General features: G+C 40.6%; 1 protein-coding gene across 1 annotated transcript in view; it reads right to left on the minus strand.

Annotated features, from left to right (window-relative positions):
* The window catches only part of LOC309474684 (myosin-9-like), a gene marked incomplete at its 3' end in the record, with an annotated part of 55282 nt that extends 39747 nt beyond the window's left edge, over positions 1–15535 (minus strand). Inside the window, exons 1-12 of the mRNA XM_082137250.1 lie at positions 15507–15535; positions 10693–10988; positions 6862–7018; positions 6486–6513; positions 6312–6390; positions 4740–4832; positions 4584–4647; positions 3131–3229; positions 2855–2998; positions 2678–2773; positions 2124–2395; positions 1864–2037 (exon numbers count right to left, since the gene is read on the minus strand). Coding sequence (XP_081993376.1) covers positions 1864–2037; positions 2124–2395; positions 2678–2773; positions 2855–2998; positions 3131–3229; positions 4584–4647; positions 4740–4832; positions 6312–6390; positions 6486–6513; positions 6862–7018; positions 10693–10983 — 1497 coding nt within the window. The 5' untranslated portion in view covers positions 10984–10988; positions 15507–15535. The remainder of the gene's footprint in view (positions 1–1863; positions 2038–2123; positions 2396–2677; positions 2774–2854; positions 2999–3130; positions 3230–4583; positions 4648–4739; positions 4833–6311; positions 6391–6485; positions 6514–6861; positions 7019–10692; positions 10989–15506) is intronic.
* Positions 15536–23490: the final 7955 nt, after the last annotated feature.

Here is a 23490-nt window from a genome sequence, read left to right on the forward strand (position 1 = left end):
GGCCTTAAAAGCTGCTAGATCTGCTTATTTTTCAAACCTATTAGAAGAAAATAAACAAACCCCAAGGTATTTATTTGAAACAGTGGCTAAATTAGCGGAAAAAATAAATCTTCAACCCCAGAAGTTTCTAAGCAGCACAGCAGTAATGACTTTATGAACTTCTTTACTTACAAGATTGATAATATCAGGGAGAAAATTATAACTAAGCAACCGTCTACTACAGTATCGCATCAGGCAGTGCATTGTAGTCTCCCGGAGGAAAAATGTTATACATTCATTGCTATAAGAGAGGAAAAATTTTCTGAACTCGTTAAATTATCTAAATCGACAACATGTATGTTAGACCCTATACTGACTAAGCTACTGAAAGAGATGCTTCCAGAGGTCATAGATCCTCTTCTTACTATCATTAATTCATCTTTGTCATTTGGATATGTACCAAAAACCTTTAAGCTGGCTATGATTAAACCGCTTGTTAAAAAAACGCAACTTGATCCTACAGAATTAGTCAAATACAGGCCGATCTCGAATCTACCTTTTCTGTCAAAGATACTAGAAAAGGCGGTATCCTCACAACTATGTTCCTTTTTAGAAAGAAATGATATCTGCGAGGATTTTCAGTCCGGATTTAGACCATACCATAGTACTGAGACAGCTCTCATTAGAAATGATTTGCTTTTATCATCCGATCGTGGTTGTATCTCTCTATTAGTGTTACTCGATCTTAGTGCTGCATTTGATACTATTGACCACAACACTCTTTTAAATAGACTCGAAAATTATGTTGGCATTAGTGGAATTGCATTAACATGGTTTAAATCATACTTATCTGAGCGTTATCAGTTTGTAGCAGTAAATGAAGAGATGTGATAAGTTGTTCACATGCTACCTTTAGGAGATATCATTAGGAAGCATGGCATTCGTTTTTACTGTTTTACTGTTTTAATGTTTCACGTGTCTAGTATCTGTAAAACCGCATATTTCCATCTTAAAAATATATCTAAATTACGTCATATGCTCTCAATGACAAATGCGGAACAGTTAGTTCATGCGTTCACGACCAAGGCTAGATTATTGTAATGCTATTATGGGTAGTTGCCCTGCACGCTTAATAAACAAACTACAGCTGGTCCAAAACGCAGCAGTTTTAGCACCAAAACTTTGGAACAGTCTTCCTAACATTGTCCGGGAAGGCTGCATAGATTAGGTCAGCCGGAACCGGGAACACTTCCCATAAATCCTGATGTACTTGTTACATCATAAGAAGAATGGCGTCTATGCTAATATTAGTCTCTCTGTTTATCCAAGGTTTACCGAAGTCCGTCGGATCCAGGCCGTATCCAGATCTGATAATGGACCTGCGCCTGGACACGACGACAACTCGGTCCTGAAGTGTCAACTAGTCTCTCCCCTGTGAAGGCCTCCTTCCCTTCTCTTTACCTCTGTACAGATAAAATGCTGTCGGGATAATTCCGGTTCACGTGGCTAGGCGGAAGCGATAAATTCTGTATTATACATTTTTCAAGAATTGTACCTTGGATCCTATTTCATGGTTTGCGTTCTCAAGCCATCAGGCACTGTTTTGTGCAAATGAGCGGCCGGATCGCATTAAGGGTTTTCTGTTAGAACGGTGTCATGTTAGCGGCCCCTAAGTTAATAACTAATGATCATTGCGATGGAAGTGAATCAATCAAAACTAACTTTAGCTGGACAATAACTTTATTCTAGAGCTGCTGTAAAGCCAAAACTATCTCTGTTACTTTAATTTCCTATTATCACTGTAAAGCTGCTTTGAAACAATCTATATTGTTAAAAGCACTATATAAATAAAGATGACTTGACCTGACTGGAGAGAGGCTCAACAGTCTTCTCTATTAGGTCGATGCAGGGTTGCAGGTCGAGGCCAAAGTCAATGCATGTCCACTTGATACCCTCGCGCTGGTACTCCTCCTGCTCAAGGGTAAACATGGTGTGGTTGAACAGTTGCTGGAGCTTCTCGTTAGTGTAGTTAATGCAGAACTGCTCAAACGAGTTCAGCTGCGAAGAGGAACACAACTACAGTCACTGCTAGGAACTGTGGGCAATCTCACTGTAAGCTTGAAGCAGTAATGATTCTGCCATACCTCAAACATCTCGAAGCCGGCGATGTCCAAGATGCCGATGAAGGAGGCGCCCTGACACTTGGTCTTATCCAGAGCATTGTTGATGCGCATCACCAGCCAGCAAAACATCCTCTTGTACGTGGCTTTGGCCAGAGCCTCCACCGCGAACTTGGCCTGCTCCTGCGTCTGGGCCTTCTGCACGTAGTCATGGACCACTTTGATCCGGGGCGAGAGGATGGCGCATTTGAAATCGTTCACGTTCATGCCCATCAGATGGCACACCTTCTTGGCGGCTAGAGAAGTGAAGGATAAGTTGTTAAAAAATAAAAATTAATAACACTCAACTGGCAGTAACAAATGCTGCTGGTTTGCCTTCTCTACTACCAGCTCTAAACAGCTGGACCAAGATGATCTACTGGGTTGATCTTGTTCCCACCGGCTGTTAACTAATTGATCATCTCTAGACCAGCTAGAAACCATAAATGCACCTACTACATTCATGATGTCAATACTGGTACGGATTGTTAACACAAAGCCTGATGGACGTGTTTGTAAAGTCATAATGGTGTGTTTACCTGTGTCATCAGGCATGGAGGCTTGGTCTGAGTGACCCTTCTTCTTAAAGGACATGTTACCCAGCTGTAGCACAGATGACATGACCCTCAACAGACCTGCAGAAGGCAATGCACACAACTGAACCACCTCAAATATCTCTAACACACAGCAAATAACACTGTCATGTCTATATGTACCGATCTGTTCTTTCTCAGAGAAGCCCATAATATTCATGGCCTCCATGGTCTCCAGGTACATGTCTTGGTCCTGCTGTCCCAGAATCGGCAAGTTTCCATTGGACAGGAACTGGTATTTATTGTAGCTCTCCAGATACAGTTCGGCTGAAATTGGTCCAATAATTAACATTCATTCCTAAACACAATAGCCTCATCCTACTATTATTATTTTAGTTTTTTTTTAAACTCAAACTAGTTCAACAATCGTGTATTAAAGCAGTGAAGAGTGACACTCACTGCGTAGTTTGTCTTCTGCACCAGTAAGCATGTAGTAGAACATGTGGAAGTTCCTCTCTTCTTTAGCTTGACGAATCACACGAGACATTTCCAATAGATCTGACAATCAGAGTCAAGGACACACAAAAGCACACGAATACTCACACAAAGGTCTTTCACAGTCTGCTTAAAGCCCAAATTATACTTCGTAGTCTGCGCACTCCATCTGCTAGTCAGCAGAATGGTACAATTGCGCACGTGTAACTGATTTAAGTGCTTGAAAACAAAAGCACCGAACTTACTTATCACTGAAATGAAAGCTTTAGTGTAAATTCTGCCAGGAAGACTCAATCAGCGCGTCACATATTACCTCACTTCTAACCAATCATGTGCTAACACTCGCAGTATATATATTGGTACTTACATTTGTCTGAGTTCACAGATGCTGACGCTGCCAATTACCTCCACCCTAAGCCTAACCCTAACCCAAACCCTAACCCAACCACCACCAAGATGGTACCTTCCCCTTCATCCTCCCCACCACGACCAGGATGGTCTCTTCCTTTACCTCCAGGGGGTCGGCTGCGCCCCTGCCTTCGTCTTCAGGCAGGATATGCAGCTTCTGCTACCCTCGCGTTGCGCGCTAAGGACGGGGCCTACGCCAAAGAACTTTATAAATTTATGCTTGCTGGGCTGTTAATAAATATACGCTTGTTATATCAGTTTATCTCCCGAGTCTTTCTGGCAGAACTTACTTATCACTGAACTTACTTAAGCTGGACTGTGAAGCTATTTTCTTCTGGAAACAAACTTTGTTGCATTTTCCTGTTATATCTGTTAAGCTGCTTTGGAACAATCTGTATTATAAAAAACGCTATATAAATAAATGTGACTTGACTTGACTCTTTTCCCACGCAGAAAAGGGTACGACAAGCTGCCACAAACCTGACAACCCAGGATTAATTACTTATCCAGGATAAGGTATGAATTATGTGAAAAAGAACAAGAGAACCAGAAGTGCAGAAAGTTTCTTCCCCACAATTTTGATCATTCATATGCAACATTTTGAACCATAAAAATTGCATTAAAACCATATTCAGTTTTGTTATATTAAAGCAGCAACACAAGTGATTTTTATGTGAAATGGTTTGCAGAAAACAGCCCTTACTCCAAGACACAATCTTTCTGTGGCAGCCCTGGTCTTGGACAGCGGTCTGAACCTTTGTTTAGGCAATCAGAAGACTTTTGAGGCACTTACTGCTATCAGTCATTTTGCAAGATCACAATGGCCAGGCCATATATGGAAAGTAGGAAGTTGTGTGTGCCACAGCTGAACAAAAGAGCCATATTCAGCAGCTGGTTTTAGTTCTTTTTGTGAGAGAATGCTACTATAATGCAGAGGCTAAATCTGGCAGATGTTCCAGAATGGCTAACATCACTTACAGCACATGCTTACAGCAGCTCATAAAGATACAGGTTTCAATATTGATTCCAACCATGTATCCGTTAATGTCGAAGTTGATTCTGATGAATTTACTCTAAAATGTAAGAAAGACTGAAGTTAAATTAAACAAATTCAGAATATTGTACAAAAAGATCGCCATAACAGGGGGTTATATCCCTAACTTACGAATCTAGAAGAGTTGTCGTTATTCACTGTCTTGGCATTGCCGAAGGGTTCGAGGATAGCGTTCACCTGTAACAGTTGCTTCTCCAGCTCTCCCTGTGCTCAAAACAGACCCATTAATAACTGAATTCAGTTCAGGTGCTTGATAACTGTTCAAACTGATCACTGTGATAACATTTTAAGAGATCACTATAGGCTATCAAAAGCAGATCTCTTCAACCCCCTTCCGAATACACTAATGTATTAGTGCAATAAAATGTTAGTATTCACCCAAAATGACACTTCCACTAAAGTGAGTCATTTCTCATTTATCACCTCTAAAAACACACAGTCAATGCTTGAATTACTCACTCTTTATTGTGCAGACTTTAGGAAATGGCAGGTAATTGGAATAAGATTTGATATGTAAATGAGATTTTAAACATCAAATAAATTAACATCAATAGCAAATGTTTATTTCAAGGCCTGCTCTAGGAATCCTGCAGTTCTCAACTGAGTTTGGTCATGGGAAAAATTGGGGTAGCTCCGATCAAATGTTCCTTTTCTTAGATTCATTTTTTCCAGTCCTACATAGGTAAATTACAGAGATATAGGACTCTCAGTGTGGCTTCATGCATAAATTGTCACACATGTATTTGACATGTTTTTAATGTTTAAAAAAACAAGTTCTAGTTCTAGTGTAGATATTCAGCTATTTTTTAACAGATGCAGTTCAGGATGTAATGAGGTCACAGGTGTGCTTTACAATGGCTTTGAACAGCTGATTCATAGATAAATTAATTTAATACTGTAGGAGTGCTGGTTCTATTGAACTGAGACACTTTGGTTAATTGATTTAGTTTTCTTAAAGGGATAGTTCACTTTGAAATTAAATTTTGGTATGTTTTAGCTTACCTCAAGGGCATCCAAGATGTAGGTGTCTTTTTTTCCGCAGTAGTTTCAATTTTGATATTTTTAGGTCAAACCGTTCTTGTCTGTCAGTCATATAATGCAGGTCTATGGTCATTATCTCAAAACACAAGCACTGAGTCCAAATTAAAACAATTCCCCGTCGTCCAAATTAAACAATTCCCCATCGTAAGTACACATTGATGGCCTAAGACACGAAACGAGCGGTTTGTGTGAGAAAACGAACAGTATTTATATCGTTTTTACCTCTTGTACACAGCCATGTCCAAGTGATCTGAGAGCGCGGGCGGGTATAGATATATACAATAGAAGTCGCCTTGGCTACGGCAGTTCATTGGAACGAAACCGTAGCCAAGGCGACGTAGCATGCTCTTTGAGGTGGTGACCATCGACCTGCATTATATGACTGACAGACAAGAACGGTTTGACCTAAAAATATCAAAATTGAAACTACTGCGGAAAAAAAGACACCTACATCTTGGATGCCCTTGAGGTAAGCTAAAACATACCAACATTTAATTTCAAAGTGAACTATCCCTTTAACAACATACACTGTCAGATTTGTTTCTTTTTTTTTTACAACATCTTTTCACTATAGCAGTACACTCAAGTAAACACCTTTGTATCCCTGTACCATGTCTACCAATATAGGGTGCATGTTTGTACCTTAAGAGATGAGGACATGTGGGCAAGATACTGAATGACCTTCTTGGTGTTTTCTGTCTTTCCGGCACCAGATTCCCCCCTCAAAACACAACAAACACAAAAGTGTGAGACGTCTTGCACATCTTCAATGCTCAAAACACAAAATAGACACATGCAAGAACGTGAGTGACTCACATGCAGAGAATTGACTGATCAACACGGTCTGTTGGAAGAGTGAATTTATACAACAATGAATTTATACAATGCAAAAACATTCAAAATTTTATATACATTTTTGAGTGGAACAGAATATTCAGTGGGAGATAATATAGTAGGAACTTGATTTTATCCATCAGGAATTGGTTGTAAAAAAAAAAAAAATAGGCAGAAAAATATGAATGTTCTCCGCCCACATGCGCATCAGCAGAAGAGAAATTCAGCTCCCCAGATAATAATGCTTTAAATCTGTTTTGATACTGTTACCAATTTTGAAAGTAATGAACTTGGATTAGAAAATTGTGTGATTAGACTGGTCTGAATGTGTAAGTTTACCCTGAATGTGTAAGTTTACCCTGAATCATACTCCTGTAGGTCATGTCTGTGATGGCGTAGATGTGCGGAGGCATTTCGTGTCGTTTCTTGCCCTTGTACATCTTGATGTTCTCCTCTGTGTAGATGGGCAGGTTCTTGTACGGGTTGATGACCACACAGAACAGACCCGAGTACGTCTGTGGAGAACAGAGACAGTCAATCATGTGTTTTGTGTTTGTAAAGTAAGAAATATACTCTACCCCAGTGGTAAATTAAAAGTAAGGAAAATAAATCTCTTTTCACCATCAACAATGTCACGGTTGGGGTCAAGGAAAGGGAGAACTCAAATGTGGATCAAATCAAAAGTTTGTTGGTATATGTTTTGGGGAAATGCATTTAACTGTGGCAAAATTTAACTCTGACGTGTGTGAATTCAATAATTAATTGGTAAACATGAATTCTATAAAGGTTTATATATACACACCATAATGGTGACTTTACAAAACCTATTATTTCCAATAAAACATCAACATCTTCACCTCTATTAATTCTCAATAACTAGTTGGTAATAAGTGAAGCTGGTAATGCTGTTTGTGGAGTTGTTTAATCCTCCTCTGCTGAGATCTTGAGAGATTTAATGTCGTCTTTTATCTTGAGTTGATTTCATCTCTGGAAGTCAGTTGTAGATCCTGTGTTTCTCTTTTCTTCAGTGATTCTGCTTGTTATTATCAGGTGTCTTCAATGCTCAATCATCACTCAATTAATCACTTAAAGCTATTGTTATCCTTTTTTGGCATTCAAAACATCTTAAAATGCACAAATGTAGTAGCCTGACGTCGTCATACTCAGATTCTAGTCAGAATGTGAGTCTGATACTGCTCCATTGAGCTTTGATTATGGGGCGTGTTTCAACCGAACCAGGAAGGAAAATGCCTCTGCACTCAATTGGATAGACCTATAACCAATCAGAGCAACGGAGTAAGTGATGTATGTTTTTCATTCATGTTTCCGATCGACAAATGCCTTGATCGTGGTTCTCTGTTCCTCTTTTAAAATGAATGCGCTGTCGATATCTTCTATAACAGACGCGATGGCGGAATCTACACATAATGTTTTATAAACAAAGTTCGAGAGGAGCACGTTCAAATAATCAATCCAATCAACTTGTCATCAAACAATGACCGTCTGGTCTACGGTCTATCAGCATGAGAGGAAGCATATTAATTCACTCTGTCAACTCACCTAACATTCCATGACAGTTTTCAGCATCCCTCCACTCACTCTCGGCCTGTTCTTCCACAGCCTGGAATACGGGGGAGCACTTTGGGTTCGGGCCGAATACCGAGCCCGCCCTCTCCTCGGACAGCACGCCAAATATGCATTTATTCTATCTGACTTATTTGTAAGTGTGAACTCGTGAAATAACAATTCTCCAGCGGCAGTCATCTGTGTTGTAAACGAATTCAACCCAAGCGCTCGTTGGTGACGTGGATGATTACGTTACGTTGCTCATCTGTCCATCATCGTATAAAGCCCGCCCTGACAATTTGATTGGTCCGAACAATTTTTGTTCGGGCATAATAGCTCCTCAACGGAACGAGTCCAGACCGAACTTCCCGACCAAAAAATGTTGTGGGCGGGGCTAAGTTCGGCTGGCATCCAGGCTACAAATGTAGATCAGTGAAATCAAAATTTCCTCAGGGGAGGCCAGAACCCCCTTAAACTACCTCACATTTGGGACCTCTGTGATTATAAAACCCTGCCTTTATAACTAATAAACAGCCGAAATCCTAGTAACATGCATGTTAAGCAACTAGTTAATATTGAGAATTGGACCCTAAAGTGTTACCTTTATTTAAATCATATACTCATTTGGGGCTGAGCCCCCCTAAAATGAAAATCCTAGGATCGCCCCTGAGATTAGATGGAACTGTATTGATCCCAGATTGATCCCACTCTTGTATGCCACACACTTCCGAAGCTTTGATTGGTCACATGCTTTTTCTGCTCTGCAGTGATTTGTTAGATATGGTGGATAAAACAAGTATGACCAACAGATGTAGCTAATGCGTATTATGTTAAAAGCTTCGAGTAATGAACCGTTTTTCGGCGCAATTTGATGAAAGCCTCTAAGTAACACTTCACAAAGCCTCAGTTTCCCATCACTACTGATAAGCCTTATCTGTTGTGAGAAGAGAAGAGAAGAGAAGAGAAGAGAAGAGAAGAGAAGAGAAGAGAAGAGAAGAGAAGAGAAGAGAAGAGAAGAGAAGAGAAGAGAAGAGAAGAGAAGAGAAGAGAAGAGGTCGATTTTGGCCTGTCTAATTAATATTAATGAGCCTCTCTTCTGATTGGCCAGTTGTTTTCTGAGTGACGCACGGCCAAGCCAACCACAGGTAAATAGGGTCATGTATGCAGTAGCCTGCTGTGTTTTTTTTATTTTATTTTTTTACTTTCTGCGTTATTGTAAGAGTATTATAATTACCATTACATCAATGCTGTGCACAGATTTAATGTTAACGCTAATTTAAACGATTTGTAAACAAGTATGTGCACAGAGGGTTTTTTAACAGGTGTTTCTTACACGTACGTACCCACAAAGCAACATTGTGACAGCCCAGATCCAGCCCACATCTGGCACATGTGGAATACTGATCTGGCCCACATGCAGCGTGGAATGATGGCCCTTGGGCGGACCGCTCCTGTTTGCCAGATCTGGGCCACAAGCAGGCCATAGCAATGCCACATGTCAGCCAAGAGCAAAGAAATAAACCAGAACTGGACCTTATCTGAGCCACAAAGTCTGTGTATATTAAATATAGAGTCATCTCAGCCTTAATAAGCCTGTTAACAAGCAGAATCACTGAAGGAAAGAAGAGAACAGAAAAAGAGACGAGCAGAAACACAAGAACTACAACTGACTTCAGACACAGTCTTAGATGAAATCAACTGAAGAGAAAAGAAGACATTAAATCTGTGAAGATCTCAGCAGAGGAGGATTAAACAACTCCACAAACAGCATTACCAGCTTCACTTATTACTAACCAGACTGACTTTATTTCTGTCAGACGTCTACAGAAGTTTTTATTGAGAATTAACAGAGGTTTAACTCTATGTGTTTCATTTGAAGTCACCATAACAGTGATTCGTGTTTCTAGTCTAGTGAAGAGAGATACGCCTTGTCTAGAGATTTTTCTGTGAAGGTTCACATTTGTATTAAAGGAGAACTCGGTAACTCTAGCGAACTCTTGTCACTTCTTCGCTGATTTTCCCTTTTGTTGTCGCATGTTTTCCCCACGAGCTCCCCCTACAGCTGTGGGGGGGTGTATATTTCACAACACAGTCGTAAAAAACTAATTTGCGGCGGCCTCCTCCCCCTCTCTACTGCTGCTCATGTGCGTTTGTTTTGATCGGAGCAAGCCAACTGTATCGCGTGGAGCTATGTCTACCGAGGTGGGTAATCTGGTAATACATCATACATGCGTGGGTGTTTATGTCGAATTGCCGTAAAGCAATTCGTGTTTCGCGCTCATTCTCGTTCTAGTTCTCGCTTATCACGAGACTTCCAATTTCTAACTTGCCAGGACGGTAGTGTTTCAAGTTGCAAGGTTGGTTTTCCGCCTGGGAACGCTGGGGGGAGCGGGGAAAGTCACCAATATCACCAGAACAGGTTGTTTAACCATCCAAATTATTTTTAGACAGTTTTATTAAGTTAAAAAAGTTACCAAGTTCTCCTTTAATTACTATATTTAGCTTCACATTACTCCAGCAGCTGAGCTTTTACAGTACCACAATATATGAGTATGTGGGCTGGGTGGGCAGTATTTGGTGTGTATGACCTATAGTATCTGAGTGTGTGACAGCACAGACTCACGTATATAAGGCCGGAGATGTATCGCTCCTTGAGGTTGTGCAGCACAGATGCCTCGTTCAGGCAGGTGAGCTCGGTCATGTCCTCCACCTTACTGAACTTGGGCGGGTTCATTTTCTGGATGTCATCCTTGTTGACTCGCACTTTTATTTCCGAGTCGGCGAGCTCCACCACCACCTCGTCCCCGTGCTCCTCCTTCACGGAGCCCGGCTCGAACCCCAGCCGCTCTGACGGCACCCACACCAGCTTCTTGATGGCCCAGTCCACAGGAAGAGACTTGTCGGCATCCGACATGGTTGCTGGAAGGTGACAGAAGATGATAGAAGTGCTCAGGATGTTATGGCTAGTATCCCATATATGGGAAACTAGTGCTTATATTTTTCAATATACTGCAACACAGTAAATTCCCCAGTGTTAAATTAACACTGCTCAGTGTTCATATGGGAACCACCAGCAGGGTGTTAAAAATAACACTGAAGCAGTGTTAGAGTTAATTAGATAATTAAGTGATTAATTGAGTGATGATTGTTCGATTATTGATGATAGAAGCTTGTTTTCATTAGGTGTCTTTTAAAAAGTTTTCTAGTATGTGTGAATTTTTGGAGTTACAATTGTCCTGAAGAGTAGAGCCTGGGGTTCAATTGACAATTGGCCAAAAGGTCATTACAACGGCAATTACTATATTTTAAAAGGAAAGTCTGTGCAATCCTCAACACAGTGATAGTCTCTTGGTTAAATACTTTAGTACATGTAGGTGTGCTTTTGTTAACTAGCTTGAAAATATGAAACATTCATAATGTAAATAATTTTTAAACATTAAGAAATATATTACATTATATTTCTCTATATATGTGTGTTTATGCTGCATGAGTAAATATATATGCAATAGGTTACACATGCAGTACCATATCTGATGACATATACATCTAAATATTATGAAGTGTATTACTGAATATAAAATTACATACATAATGATATATTAGTAAATATATTGTCACATATTTTTCAATATATGAAAAGCGGCAATTCCTTATGTATTATTTAACATAATGTAGGCCTAATTAACACAATATAGTATTCTCTATATTTTCAAATATACTGTTAAACCCTCTCATAATTATCATTGCACATCACCACATTTTTCCTAGTTTTTTTTTTTTTAATTCGCCGGTCACGTTTCCTTTTAAATTCAATTTTGGCGACGAGGATTCCTTCTCCTGTGGCTCGGCATAAGTATGATCCTGAATTATGAAGTACCATGCAGTGCAGCCTTTCAAATTTGCCGGGGCAGTGACATGCATTACGCCTATCTCCTTGTCCGTTTCTGCTGATTTCAGTCATGTTACGCTGGCTCTGAATGAAAACGCGTTGTGGTAGCCTAGTGCTTTTTGTCCCTCTCTGCTATTATAGTTTTTCAAGATGGCGGAATGACATGGAAGCCTCCGTGGACTTGCCCGTCCCATGTAAATAAAGATAAGAAATTCTTCCCGTACGAGGATAATCAGATCATTGGTAGAGTTAATTGTACACCATTGAGGAAATATTTATGAATAAAGACATTGTTTTTAGCTAATAAAATACTTAAAAAAACTACACAGTGTACCTTTAAGAGCAGGTGCGCTTGTTCCATGGCGGATTTCTATTATAACGGCGGATTTGCCAGGCGCACGCCAGGAGCGGTTCACAGCCGAGGAGATCGACGTTCTCGTCAGGGCTGTATAAGACAGAGAAGTGACATTGGGATGGAAGAAACCCACCCAAATTAACTTCGGTTAAACGGGCATATAATAATTTGGGTAAATGTGTAAACTAGATTTATGCCTATTATTCACATCTTCATGGACACCACAATGATTTCCCTCGTGTGGTAATTTTCCTTGTAAATATGTATGGTTTGAAAAAATGGCAACTGCTGTGTCTGTGTAGATGAGAGAAGCAAAGTGTATGCGCACGTGTACGCTACATTATGGCCAAGCATGCGCCCTTAAAATAGCATCTGAATAACGAGCCACTGACTTTAATTGGAATTGTTTTCTAAATATGCAAAATAGCATCAGGGAACGTTTGCGCCACAACACGCCTCCTCTTTTCGCTGAACCGCCCCCGGGAGCGCAAGTGTATTTCCTAGTTTACCGACGTGCGTCTGTGGAGGGAAAAGTCCGCTGTGCGTCGGGTGCAAAATAGGAATGATACATGCGTCGGTGAACACAGTCAATTGCGCTGGGTGCAAGATAGAGCCCTTAATCCCTAGATTTACTCTCCTAATGCAGTCTGCCTACTACACTGCCCAGTGGTGCATTTCTCAAAAGCACTGTGAGCTAAATTGAGAGACTTAGCTCACGTTGTGTTTTTATGTAAAGGGAAAATTGTTGGTAGTTTGTTAGTTCAATGTTCAGTTATGTTGGACATTTAGAGTTCTTTCTGTGATTGAATAATGTCCCTATAATGAAGTTGAAAGAACGTTTGAGGAACATCAGACCTTTTAAAACATGTACCTCTAACATCAAGAAAACTGGAAATTTTTTATGTTCCCAGAACCAACACTGACTATTTGGAGAACATTCTTATAACAAAATCTGTAACCAAAAAATCTGTTAGCTCGGGTTTAACATAGCAGGACATTATAAAAATGTGTTTTCTATTTGACGTAGCCTAGAACCGTAACGCAGTGGGATTCGAATGACAGACGATGAGGCGGTTCAGAGTTGATACTTTCTTTTGGGAGACAATAACTTTATTTATTGTGCAGTTTCGACTTTATAACTGTGGCGAGCAGGACGAGGCCGAGGGTCATGAGAGAACGGCACGAGGCAGTTTAGGTGCACTTTAAGAATATTATTTTAAATTGTCATATAGTGTTCATACTGTTATAGGACAGTACTTCATTTCAGGAAATTTTTACTCTGTTAATTGTACATATGTTCATTCTATAACAATTATTATGCTGGCTTCATGACATGCATCTGCTGCCATTCCTCTTTAAAGACACAACACATGGATTTGAGTGATTCAGAACTTTCCTTATATAATTACACACAATTACTAAAACAGAGGACAAATAAAAATGTACATGGTTTTATATGACATACTATTTAAAAAAATTGAAAAGGTCAGAAAGATGACCAATCAGATTTAGTAGAAAATGTAACTTGTTCCTCCATTTACAACATAACCAGTTACTTGTTGTTGATGTGCTTGTTCAACATAAGTAATGTGTGATGTGTTAGACAAGTATGCACTCCACCATCACAACTTTATAGCAAAAGAGGATGGGCTAACACGATCAACAACACATCAAATGCATTTTTCAATGCAGATTTCAAACGTCAAAAAAATAAATAAAAAGCACCTTATTGATAATAAATACTATATACAGACAAGCTGATGTATTCAAAATATGCAGGCAAACTAATGTGCCCAGAATCTTAGTGCAAAATCCCCAGTGTTAAATTAACACTGCTCTGTGTTTATATGAGTCCACACTCAGTGTTATAAGTAACACTGAAGCAGTGTTAAAGTTAATAAGATAATTAAGTGATTAATTGAGTGATCATTGAGCATTATTGAAGACACCTGATGTTAACAAGCAGAATCACTGAAGGAGAACATCACACATTTTAATTCGCCATTATGGTGATCATTGTCTGTTTTTGTTGGGTATGGGTTGGTTTAGATCTTGCCCTTACATTTTTAACTTTAGATTTAGTTTGGCTGCTGTAACTGAGTTATAACAGCCAGATGAACAAAGAGAAAGGTGATCTGATGTTGTTGGTTATGTTTTAACAATCATTTTTGACCTGAATCACTGAACTCATTTCGAGCCTGATGTCTGAGTTAGATTTACTTTATTGATTATAGCAGCACTGGCCTTGTACAGTATAATCATTTTAGCCTTTTCAATGTAATCCAAAGGATTTATTAAATTATTCTGATACCAACAAAAAAACACTTTCATTTAGGCACACACAGACATCAAGATTCAGCGTATGAATGTCAGCAATGGTGACAAACAGCATATTCAGATAAACAGATCAACTCTGAACATTAGAAAACAGGTGACTAAAAATCACATAAAAACAGCAGAAATGAAATAAGATAGTAAGAATAAAGGAAATTAAAAACACAATCAACACCATCAGATCACTTTTTCTCTTTGTTCATCTGACTGTTATAACTGAATTACAGCAACCAAACTAAATCTAAAGTAAAAAAATGTATGGGTCAAGAGCCCAACTAAAGCAAACACTGATCACCATAGTGGTAACTTAACATCAGGTGTCTTCAATAATGCTCAATCATCACTCAATTAATCACTTAATTAGCTCATTAACTTCAACACTGTACTCAGAGTGTGAATTATAAAAACACTGAGCAGTGTTAATTTAACACTGGGGATTTTGCTGTGTAGGTTAAGCATTTTCTCCCCCATAGAAATCACTGTTTTTTTAAATAGTAATTGTTGCCCTTTCCCCTTGGCACACAGTGTCAAGGCAAGTCAAGTATATTTGTATAGCGCTTTTCACAATACAGATTGTATCAAAGCAGCTTCACAGTATTAAATTAAAATAATACAACAAGGTTTGTTTCAAGTGGAATTTATTGATTGATAAAATTTAATTAAATATCCCCAAAATATCCCCCAGTGCCCTATAATATGACACAAAATAGTGTCAGTGCCCTAACGATGGATAGTGTTTATGAAGCAATGTGAAATAAATTTGGTTCTCCCTGGTTGCTGTCTTTGCTCGTGGGCACCCTGTTCAGTTACAAGTTATTTATTTATTTTATGATTAAAGTGAAAGAGAGGAAAAACTCACTGTGTAATCTTGGAGGGGCTGCCCTCTTTTTTCTTTTCTCTCTCTCGCTCTCTCTCTCTCCCGCTCTCTCTCTCCGGTGAGACAGTCTGTTTCTGTAAAAGTGTTTATCATTCAGCTATAGGAGGAACTGGGAATACTTGTTCATCCATTTCTGCTTACTCGGAGTTGCACTTTCTGTATCGGTTTCATTTGTGTTCTCTTCCTCTATGCGTAGCCCGATCCGGATCCGGCCCACATCTGATCTGAGTGCACTTGCGCCGTGCGCTTTAGACCATGAGCTTAAATCATTAAAATAGGGCCCTACCCACATAGCAACATTTTGACGTCCCAGATCCGGCCCACATTTGGCACATGTGGAATACTGATCTGGCCCACATGCAGCGTGGAATGATGGCACTTGGGTGGCCCACTCCTGTTTGCCAGATCTGGGCCACAAGCAGGCCATAGCAATACCACAAGTCAGCCAAGAGTAAAGAAATAAACCAGAACTGCAACTTATCTGAGCCACAAAATCCATCTATATTAAATAAGTTTATCCCAGCCTTAATAAGCCTGTTAACAAGCAGAATCACTGAAGGAAACAAGAACAGAAAAAGAGACGAGCAGAAACACGAGAACTTCAACTGACTACTAACTGAAAAAGAAAAACCAAACTGATTCACTGATCTCAACCAGAGTGTTATCTTTGATTATATGATGAATGTGTTTTTAATTTATGTTATTGATAACAGTAGCTCTGAGATTCTACAGCATGAGATCCAGCAGAGTTGGAATAATCTGAATCAACATATTTAAATTGAAGTTGAATAACATCTTGAGTTTGGGTCTGTTCCTCCCACAAAACTTCACAAGACTTGCATTATAGCGTACAGATCAAAATGTTATTGTCACAATCAGAAGGCAGACAAGGTTGAGGTGAATACAAGAAGTTTATTAATAGTGCAAAGGGTGAGCGATGCAGGGAAGGAATGCAGATGTGATGAATGCTGACTGTAGAACTGGTGATGACTTAGCTGATGGTAATGATGAATATCCTTGCAGGCAGGTGAAGATCAGCGATGACGGGAAGAACGGGACTTCAGATAAGTAGACAGGAATGCTGGAATGCCGGAATCTCAGGTGAGTAATCCATAGCGCTTGTCATAGACGAGACCAGAAACCAGTGAACTACAGAGGGAAATCTTAAATAGTGCTGGATGATGATCAGTGACGATTGGTGACAGGTGACGTGATCTGTGATTGGCAAGTGTATGGAGTTGAGGGCCAGGGAGGATTATGGGAAATGTAGTGAGGAGGTGGATTAACTGAAAACTGTGACAGTTATGAATCTTTTTTTTTTTTTTGTCCTTTCTGAAGATGTGTAGTATAGGCTAAATAACCCAACACTATTGTTGTTTGTAAAAAAAAGCAGAGATTAAGACATTCTACCTGATATGTAATTTTCATCACAGGAAAAAAAGAAAACAATTGTGGTTAGACATCAGAGTCATGCATTCAGCGTTTTACACCTGTGAACATCACTAAACAAATAACATACGCACTTCCTTTACATGCAAAAAAATTTAATAATCATTAACAACAGCAACTACATTCTATCAATCATCTGAATTGACACATTCTTTCTAGAGAAATCATGATAATTGTTTCAGGCCCTCAAGCACATATGGCACTCAAGCATGACATATATAGGCTACAAGTCTTACATTTTGTACAACATTCAAGAATATAAACACGTAAATAAAGATTAAATGTATAATGTATATGTTTTTGTTTATTTATTTATTTATTTATTTATTTATTAATAATTATTTATCTTTTCATGAATGCAGCAGTTTTATGTTTTGTGCTGGTTGTCTAGGACATGTGTGGAATGCTGTTAAACAAGTTTCAGAAAAGATACAATTATTTTCCGTACTTTTATAATCACACACAAAGACGAGGAATTCCTATTCACGAAGAGGGAAGCAAAATAGAGCAAGTGTCACCACCAACTTTTTCAGCAATCTTGGTTCAGAAAAAAATAAAGATCTAAGCCAAGAGCAAAAACAATCAATCAACTCAAACCTTAACATTCACTTTGTTTAAAGGAGCCGTATGTAAGATTGTGGCCAAAACTGTTACTGCAATCACTTTCAAATTACTGTAGAGCGGTGTATCCCCTCCCCCTCCCCCTGACTCGAGGTTGCCAGATAGGCTGCAGGATCCAGCAGGAACGTAGGCTGCTACGTAGCTGTGGTAACTAGAGTAGAGCTGGCAACCCCGATGCCGAAACACTACTGATTTCGTGATTGGTAGATAGGTGGAGGGTGGCGCTTCAGGCCAAAACACAACATGACAACATCAACATCAGTTGAGGGCTGCAACTTCACTTTTTAAATGACAATATCCTGGCCGGACTACTGTTGTCAGTGATATAAGTATTTGAAATTAACCTGATTTCTTAATGTCTAGTGACATATCAGGGCCATTTTATGATTAATTGAAATACATTTCTTACATACAGCTCCTTTAACTGAGATCTACACAGCTAAATCCCCAGTGTAAAATTAACACTGCTCAGTGTTTATATGAGTCAACACTTAGAGTGTTCTATTTCACTGTTCCAGAGATGGTCAATACATGGTGGAAGGAGTCGCGCCTCGCGCATCACATCGAGAATCACGCATCAATTCAGTCACACGTGACCTCGAACACTGACATGTCAGAAGCTCAGGGAAAAGATATAAAAGCATAATATATAATTTCTATAGGCTATAGGCCTATGCAATTATTTGTTAATTATGTTAAAATATGTAGATTACTTTTACTATTTATGTAAACTGCTTTTATTTAAATTCCATTGCAACTTTAAACAGGTCTAAGGAGTTTGTTGTTTTCATGTAGCCTTGGCAACTAGCCAGCCTTAATAATATGCACATGAAATGAAACTGGTTGAACTCACCTCAACATGTCTTTTACAATCATTTAAAGGAACACTTCGACTTTTTGGGACTTTAGCTTATTCACCGTATCCCCCAGAGTTAGATAAGTCCATACATACCTTTTTCATCTCCGTGCGTGCTGTAAGTCTGTTTGACGCACCCACCGCTAGCCTAGCTTAGCACAAAGACTGGATGTAAATGGCTACAGCTAGCATACTAATCCCAATAAGTGACAAAATAACGCCAACATTTTCCTATTTACATGTTGTGATTTGTATAGTTGTATAGTCACCTACTGTTACAGTTCCATTAGCTAGATGTAATGTAACCTTAGTGACACTATTACATGAATAGGGTGCTCACTATTATTACAGTTGTTCCCGGGCTCCATGTATCCCCTGTAATGTTAGTATTGTGTTGTCACAAACGCGCTCTATCGCCCCAGTAACAAATAAGCGGCGCTAAAGGTAACTTTCAGGACTGTAGCCTTCAACTTGCTATTGAATTGGAGGAGGGGGGTGGGCAGTTTTCATTTTTGAGAAACAGTGACCTTGTTTGTGAAATAGTAGGCTACTCCCGTTCTGATTCTCCCCTCGACCTCAGTCTGTTCGGCATCTTGTCTATCAGCTTCCAAAGTTTGTAACTCCTCGTCTGTGCATTCTGGCTAAAAACGATATGGTTCTGGATCTTGGTTTGATACCAAATAAAAATCCTCTGACAATTCCTCAAAGTCAGCCATGATCACGAATCACGTTCGCTACTAGCTAGTTAGTCACATTGGTTTTGTTGACGGAACGGCGCTTCTCGGGTGCTGCGCTAATCACTCCGCCCAAGTAGCAGTGCTTCGCCTTCTGAGAAAATAGTTCCCAGTATTTAAACGTTTAAAAAATGGCTGTGTCTCATATGACCTTGTTATTTGTACACACTGTGACTATACAAATCACAACATGTAAATAGGAAAATGTTGGCGTTATTTTGTCACTTATTGGGATTAGTATGCTAGCTGTAGCCATTTACATCCAGTCTTTGTGCTAAGCTAGGCTAGCGGTGGGTGCGTCAAACAGACTTACAGCACGCACGGAGATGAAAAAGGTATGTATGGACTTATCTAACTCTGGGGGATACGGTGAATAAGCTAAAGTCCCAAAAAGTCGAAGTGTTCCTTTAACCCCATGGGCAATGCTGAAGTCACTGTTACAAACTGTACAGCGTGCAAGACTGTCATTATGTTTTACTCTTATAAGACAGGGGTACACTTTCGTGTAGTCTGGCGTAAAATGTGTTTTATACTTTCGTTTTTTTGTGGCACTCTCCCTCTGCCATGGCGCTCCTGTTTCTAGTTTCCTAATTCGGTTCGGGAAAAGAGATAAAAGCCCGCCCCCACACTGACAGTTGATTGGTTGATTTACCGAAACAGGCAAATCAGGCAGCTCTCTATCTTACATGCGCTTCACGGGGCACATACGCTCACTAACACACACACGCAAGGTGTCTCGCTCCCTCTCCCTCTCTGCCATGCGTGCGCTACACGGTTTGGAACACAGTCTCTGTCTCGCATGTGCGCTCGCTCTAGATTCCGGGAGATTTTAACTAATTTGCAGGCATCAGTGAGCCGCTATCAATATGCAGGAGACTCCCGGAACTTCCGAGAGACTTGGGATGTCTGGAAGCTATATCAGCTTCCAAATACGTCACGATCAGTCTCTTTGTCATTCTCACGGAGAGATCTCGCTCGAGTGTGCACAGCTTTTGGGTTGGCATTGCTCCCCGCTGTAGCTGTGTCTCAAGGAAAAACAAAGATACGCAATTTTGTATTGGACTTTATTGGATTGTTTTCAGACCCATTGGTTATCCAGGGTCTTTATAAACGCGTTGTACGGGCCACTGGAGTTGAGGGGAGTGTTGTGAGAGCTTAATGGGTAACCAGGGTTCTTTTTTTCACCGTGTGTAAACCTATTGCAATCAATTTGTGTTAAATCTGCACTCACTGGTAAACCAGGGTGTTACTGTGACAACTTATTACGCATATCACTGGAGTGCTATATTTATGGCTGATATTAACCCATTGGTTGACCAGAGTTGTTTTCTAGGCACTATGGCTGCCTCATATTCCACATGCTTAAGTCCTATGGACCTTATGGATGCCCATGTTCAATGTCCTGCCTGTCTAGGCATCGAACATCTCTGGGAGGCTTTAACTGACTCTTGTCCGAAATGTAGTGTAATGCCTTTGGAGGTTAGGCAACAAAGGTTGGCAAAAGAAGCAGACCCCGGATGCAACACTATCCCACCAGGTAGTAGAGTTGTCAAAAAGTACAGACTTCGGTACCAGTCGGTAATGAAATGTTAAAAATGTGACGCTTTGAGCGCTGTTCAGTGGATTCGTAAACCCCTCTGATTCCCTATTGTACTCACGCGCTCATCGGATGATCAATGAAAAAATGGGAGCGGGAGTATTTGAAAGCACAAGCAGGCGTCTATTAGCGGACCACTCTGCTGAGACGCCTGCTTTCAAACGCTCCCGTCTGTATCTGTGTAATCACTCGGTGAAGAGCATCATTTATGTATATTTACAACTTGTTTTTGAAGCACTGATCATTGTAGTCAATTACAGACATTTCCGATGAGCACATGAGTACAATAGCCAATCAGAGGTGTTTACGATTCCACTCGACAGTGCTCAAAGCGTCACATTTTTTTAAATTTCAGAACCGAAGTCTGTATTTTTTGACAACCCTACCAGGTAGCTGAGCTATCTAATGCTGTGCAGGGAATTCAGGCTTTGTTGGCGAAGTCGTTTCCTTCTGCTGCTCAGAGCACAAGTACGGAAGTGAGAACATCTATGCTTAACCCCTTGTTGACCAGGTTCGAACCAGCAGCTGAATGTTCTAGGGATGAACTGGACACATTATCTCTAGACAGTCTCAGATTCATTAGTCGCTGATGGGCAGGACCGTTGGAGGACACTTCTGCTATGCATCTCAGCACTCTCATAGTGATGAGGGTTCAAGCATTCAAGGTACTGGTTCTTCAGTGGCATTTTAATTGCAAAACACAATCAAGATGGCCCTTGCTAAGTTGAATTTGGACCTACCTTCTCCATCACTGGGACTTTCAAACCTCTTGCATCATCCGGTTGTCTGACCAGAGGATTTCCTGATACCTAGCTGCCCTGACTTTACTAATGTTGTTTTCTCAGCATTTCACTCTGCCCCTTCTTCAAGACCAAATCGAGTAGCACACACTTTAGCCGCAATGGCTGAAGCCCAGGAGACAGGCTCAGTAACATGCCTCCTGTAGAGCCATGTATCTCTTCTTTGGTGGTATCTCCGGATTAGGCCCTTAATTAGCATTTACGCTGCCCCAACCCGTAATGCAGGCGTACTGATGATTTATTGGTTCTTGTGTATAACACTGTGTCAGGATTGACTCATGTTGGAAATTCAATGACTCATTTTCTGCTGGCATTTCATTCGACCCTGTCTACAGTGGCACCTGATAATACTGCATTGGAATCTCTTGACGCTTCTCTGCAGACATTGGGATCAATTGCCTTCTCTAGTGGAAAAGCTCTTGGTCTTGTTAAGCAGGGTAGACGGCAAGTGTGGCTCAGTCCAAGATTCCAGAGGTATGTCGCACAACCTTCGTCAATTACCTCCAGTACCTGGTCAGGTCTTCGGCCCAGCTGCTCAAGAGGCTCTTGAACACAGGGCACGCGTGGCGGAATCCCGATCCCAGGATATTGTGCGCAGTGTAAGTTACCCTGCACTGGCTGCACAACGGGTGTCTGTTCGTCATTCCATTCCGCAGCAGCGTAGACAAGGGCACTCTTACAGGCCGCCACGACAGGGTTATCAGCATGGTTTGCCTTCAAGAAGAGAAGTACCCCGTTCTCAGTTCAGGCCTCCAACTAATCAGTCCTAACCCTACTCACCGGCGCCCCCCTGAGGATAATGGAAATGTTCCCCGCTGTCGCTAGGGGTTCAGGGTCTGTGACGGGACTTTTTTCAACTTCTCAGTCACATAATTGGAGAGGCATTACAAACAACAAGTGGCTTCTCGACACATCCGGTCAACAGAGATCCAAACAGAGATCCAAAACTTGTTAAACAAGGGTGCAATAGAATTAGTAGACCCCCACATCGATCCCGGGGGATTTCATTCAAAATATTTTCTCGTACGGAAGAAAGATGGAAGCTTCAGGCCCATCCTTGACCTCAGACGCTTAAACAAGAGTCTCAAGCGTCTTCCTTTCCGCATGTTATGGATTGTAGATGTCCATCATGAAATCAAACCCGGAATGTGGTTCACTTTGGTGGACCTGAAGGATGCGTATCTTCATGTGCTCATCGCCCTGCGCCACAGAAGGTTCCTTCAGTTCACTTTTCAGAGCAGGATGTATCAGTTCAGAGTTCTTCCATTCGACCTCTCTCTTTCTCCCCGGGTCTTCACACGCATCATGCAGGTGGCACTGGAACCACTTCAACAAGAGGGCATGCTGATCCTTCCGTATCTGGACGATTGGCTGTTGTGCGTCACAGCGGCGGTGTCATCAGTCATTCAACTAGGCCTGTTGCATCTTCGTCTGTTCCAATGCTGGTTGATAGCCATATGTTTGTTACCAGTTCACAATCGACACACGCTGGTTCGGGTCATAACAATCGTGCCGCACAAGCCCTGAAAAGTGAAGCCAAAGCGTCTCGATCACCCCCCGGTGACTGGTCCTAGTATAGGTCATAAACACCGCCTCCCCATGTTATTTAACGGGACGTGAGACCAACTAAACAATTAAATTACTCTTCAATTATCTTTTTTCCAAAGATGGTTTCTGTCATTTGCTCTAGTTTTTATCACGGTGATGTAAGTTCAAGTGTTTGTTTTTAAAATAAGTTTGTTTTTAGTTAGTTATTTGATGCTATAAAAACGGTGGTGTGACGTCATGATTGACAGCTGTGATTGACAGGTTCTCTGAGCAAAGTAGTCACTGAAGCACCAACAAGATTTCGGGATCTTCTTTATTAGCGCTGAGATCCAGCAAGCCCAGGTTCGACAGGTTTGACAGG

The sequence above is a fragment of the Leuciscus leuciscus genome (assembly GCF_965113295.1).
Source record: "Leuciscus leuciscus genome assembly, chromosome: 1".
Taxonomy (NCBI): Eukaryota; Metazoa; Chordata; class Actinopteri; order Cypriniformes; family Leuciscidae; genus Leuciscus; species Leuciscus leuciscus.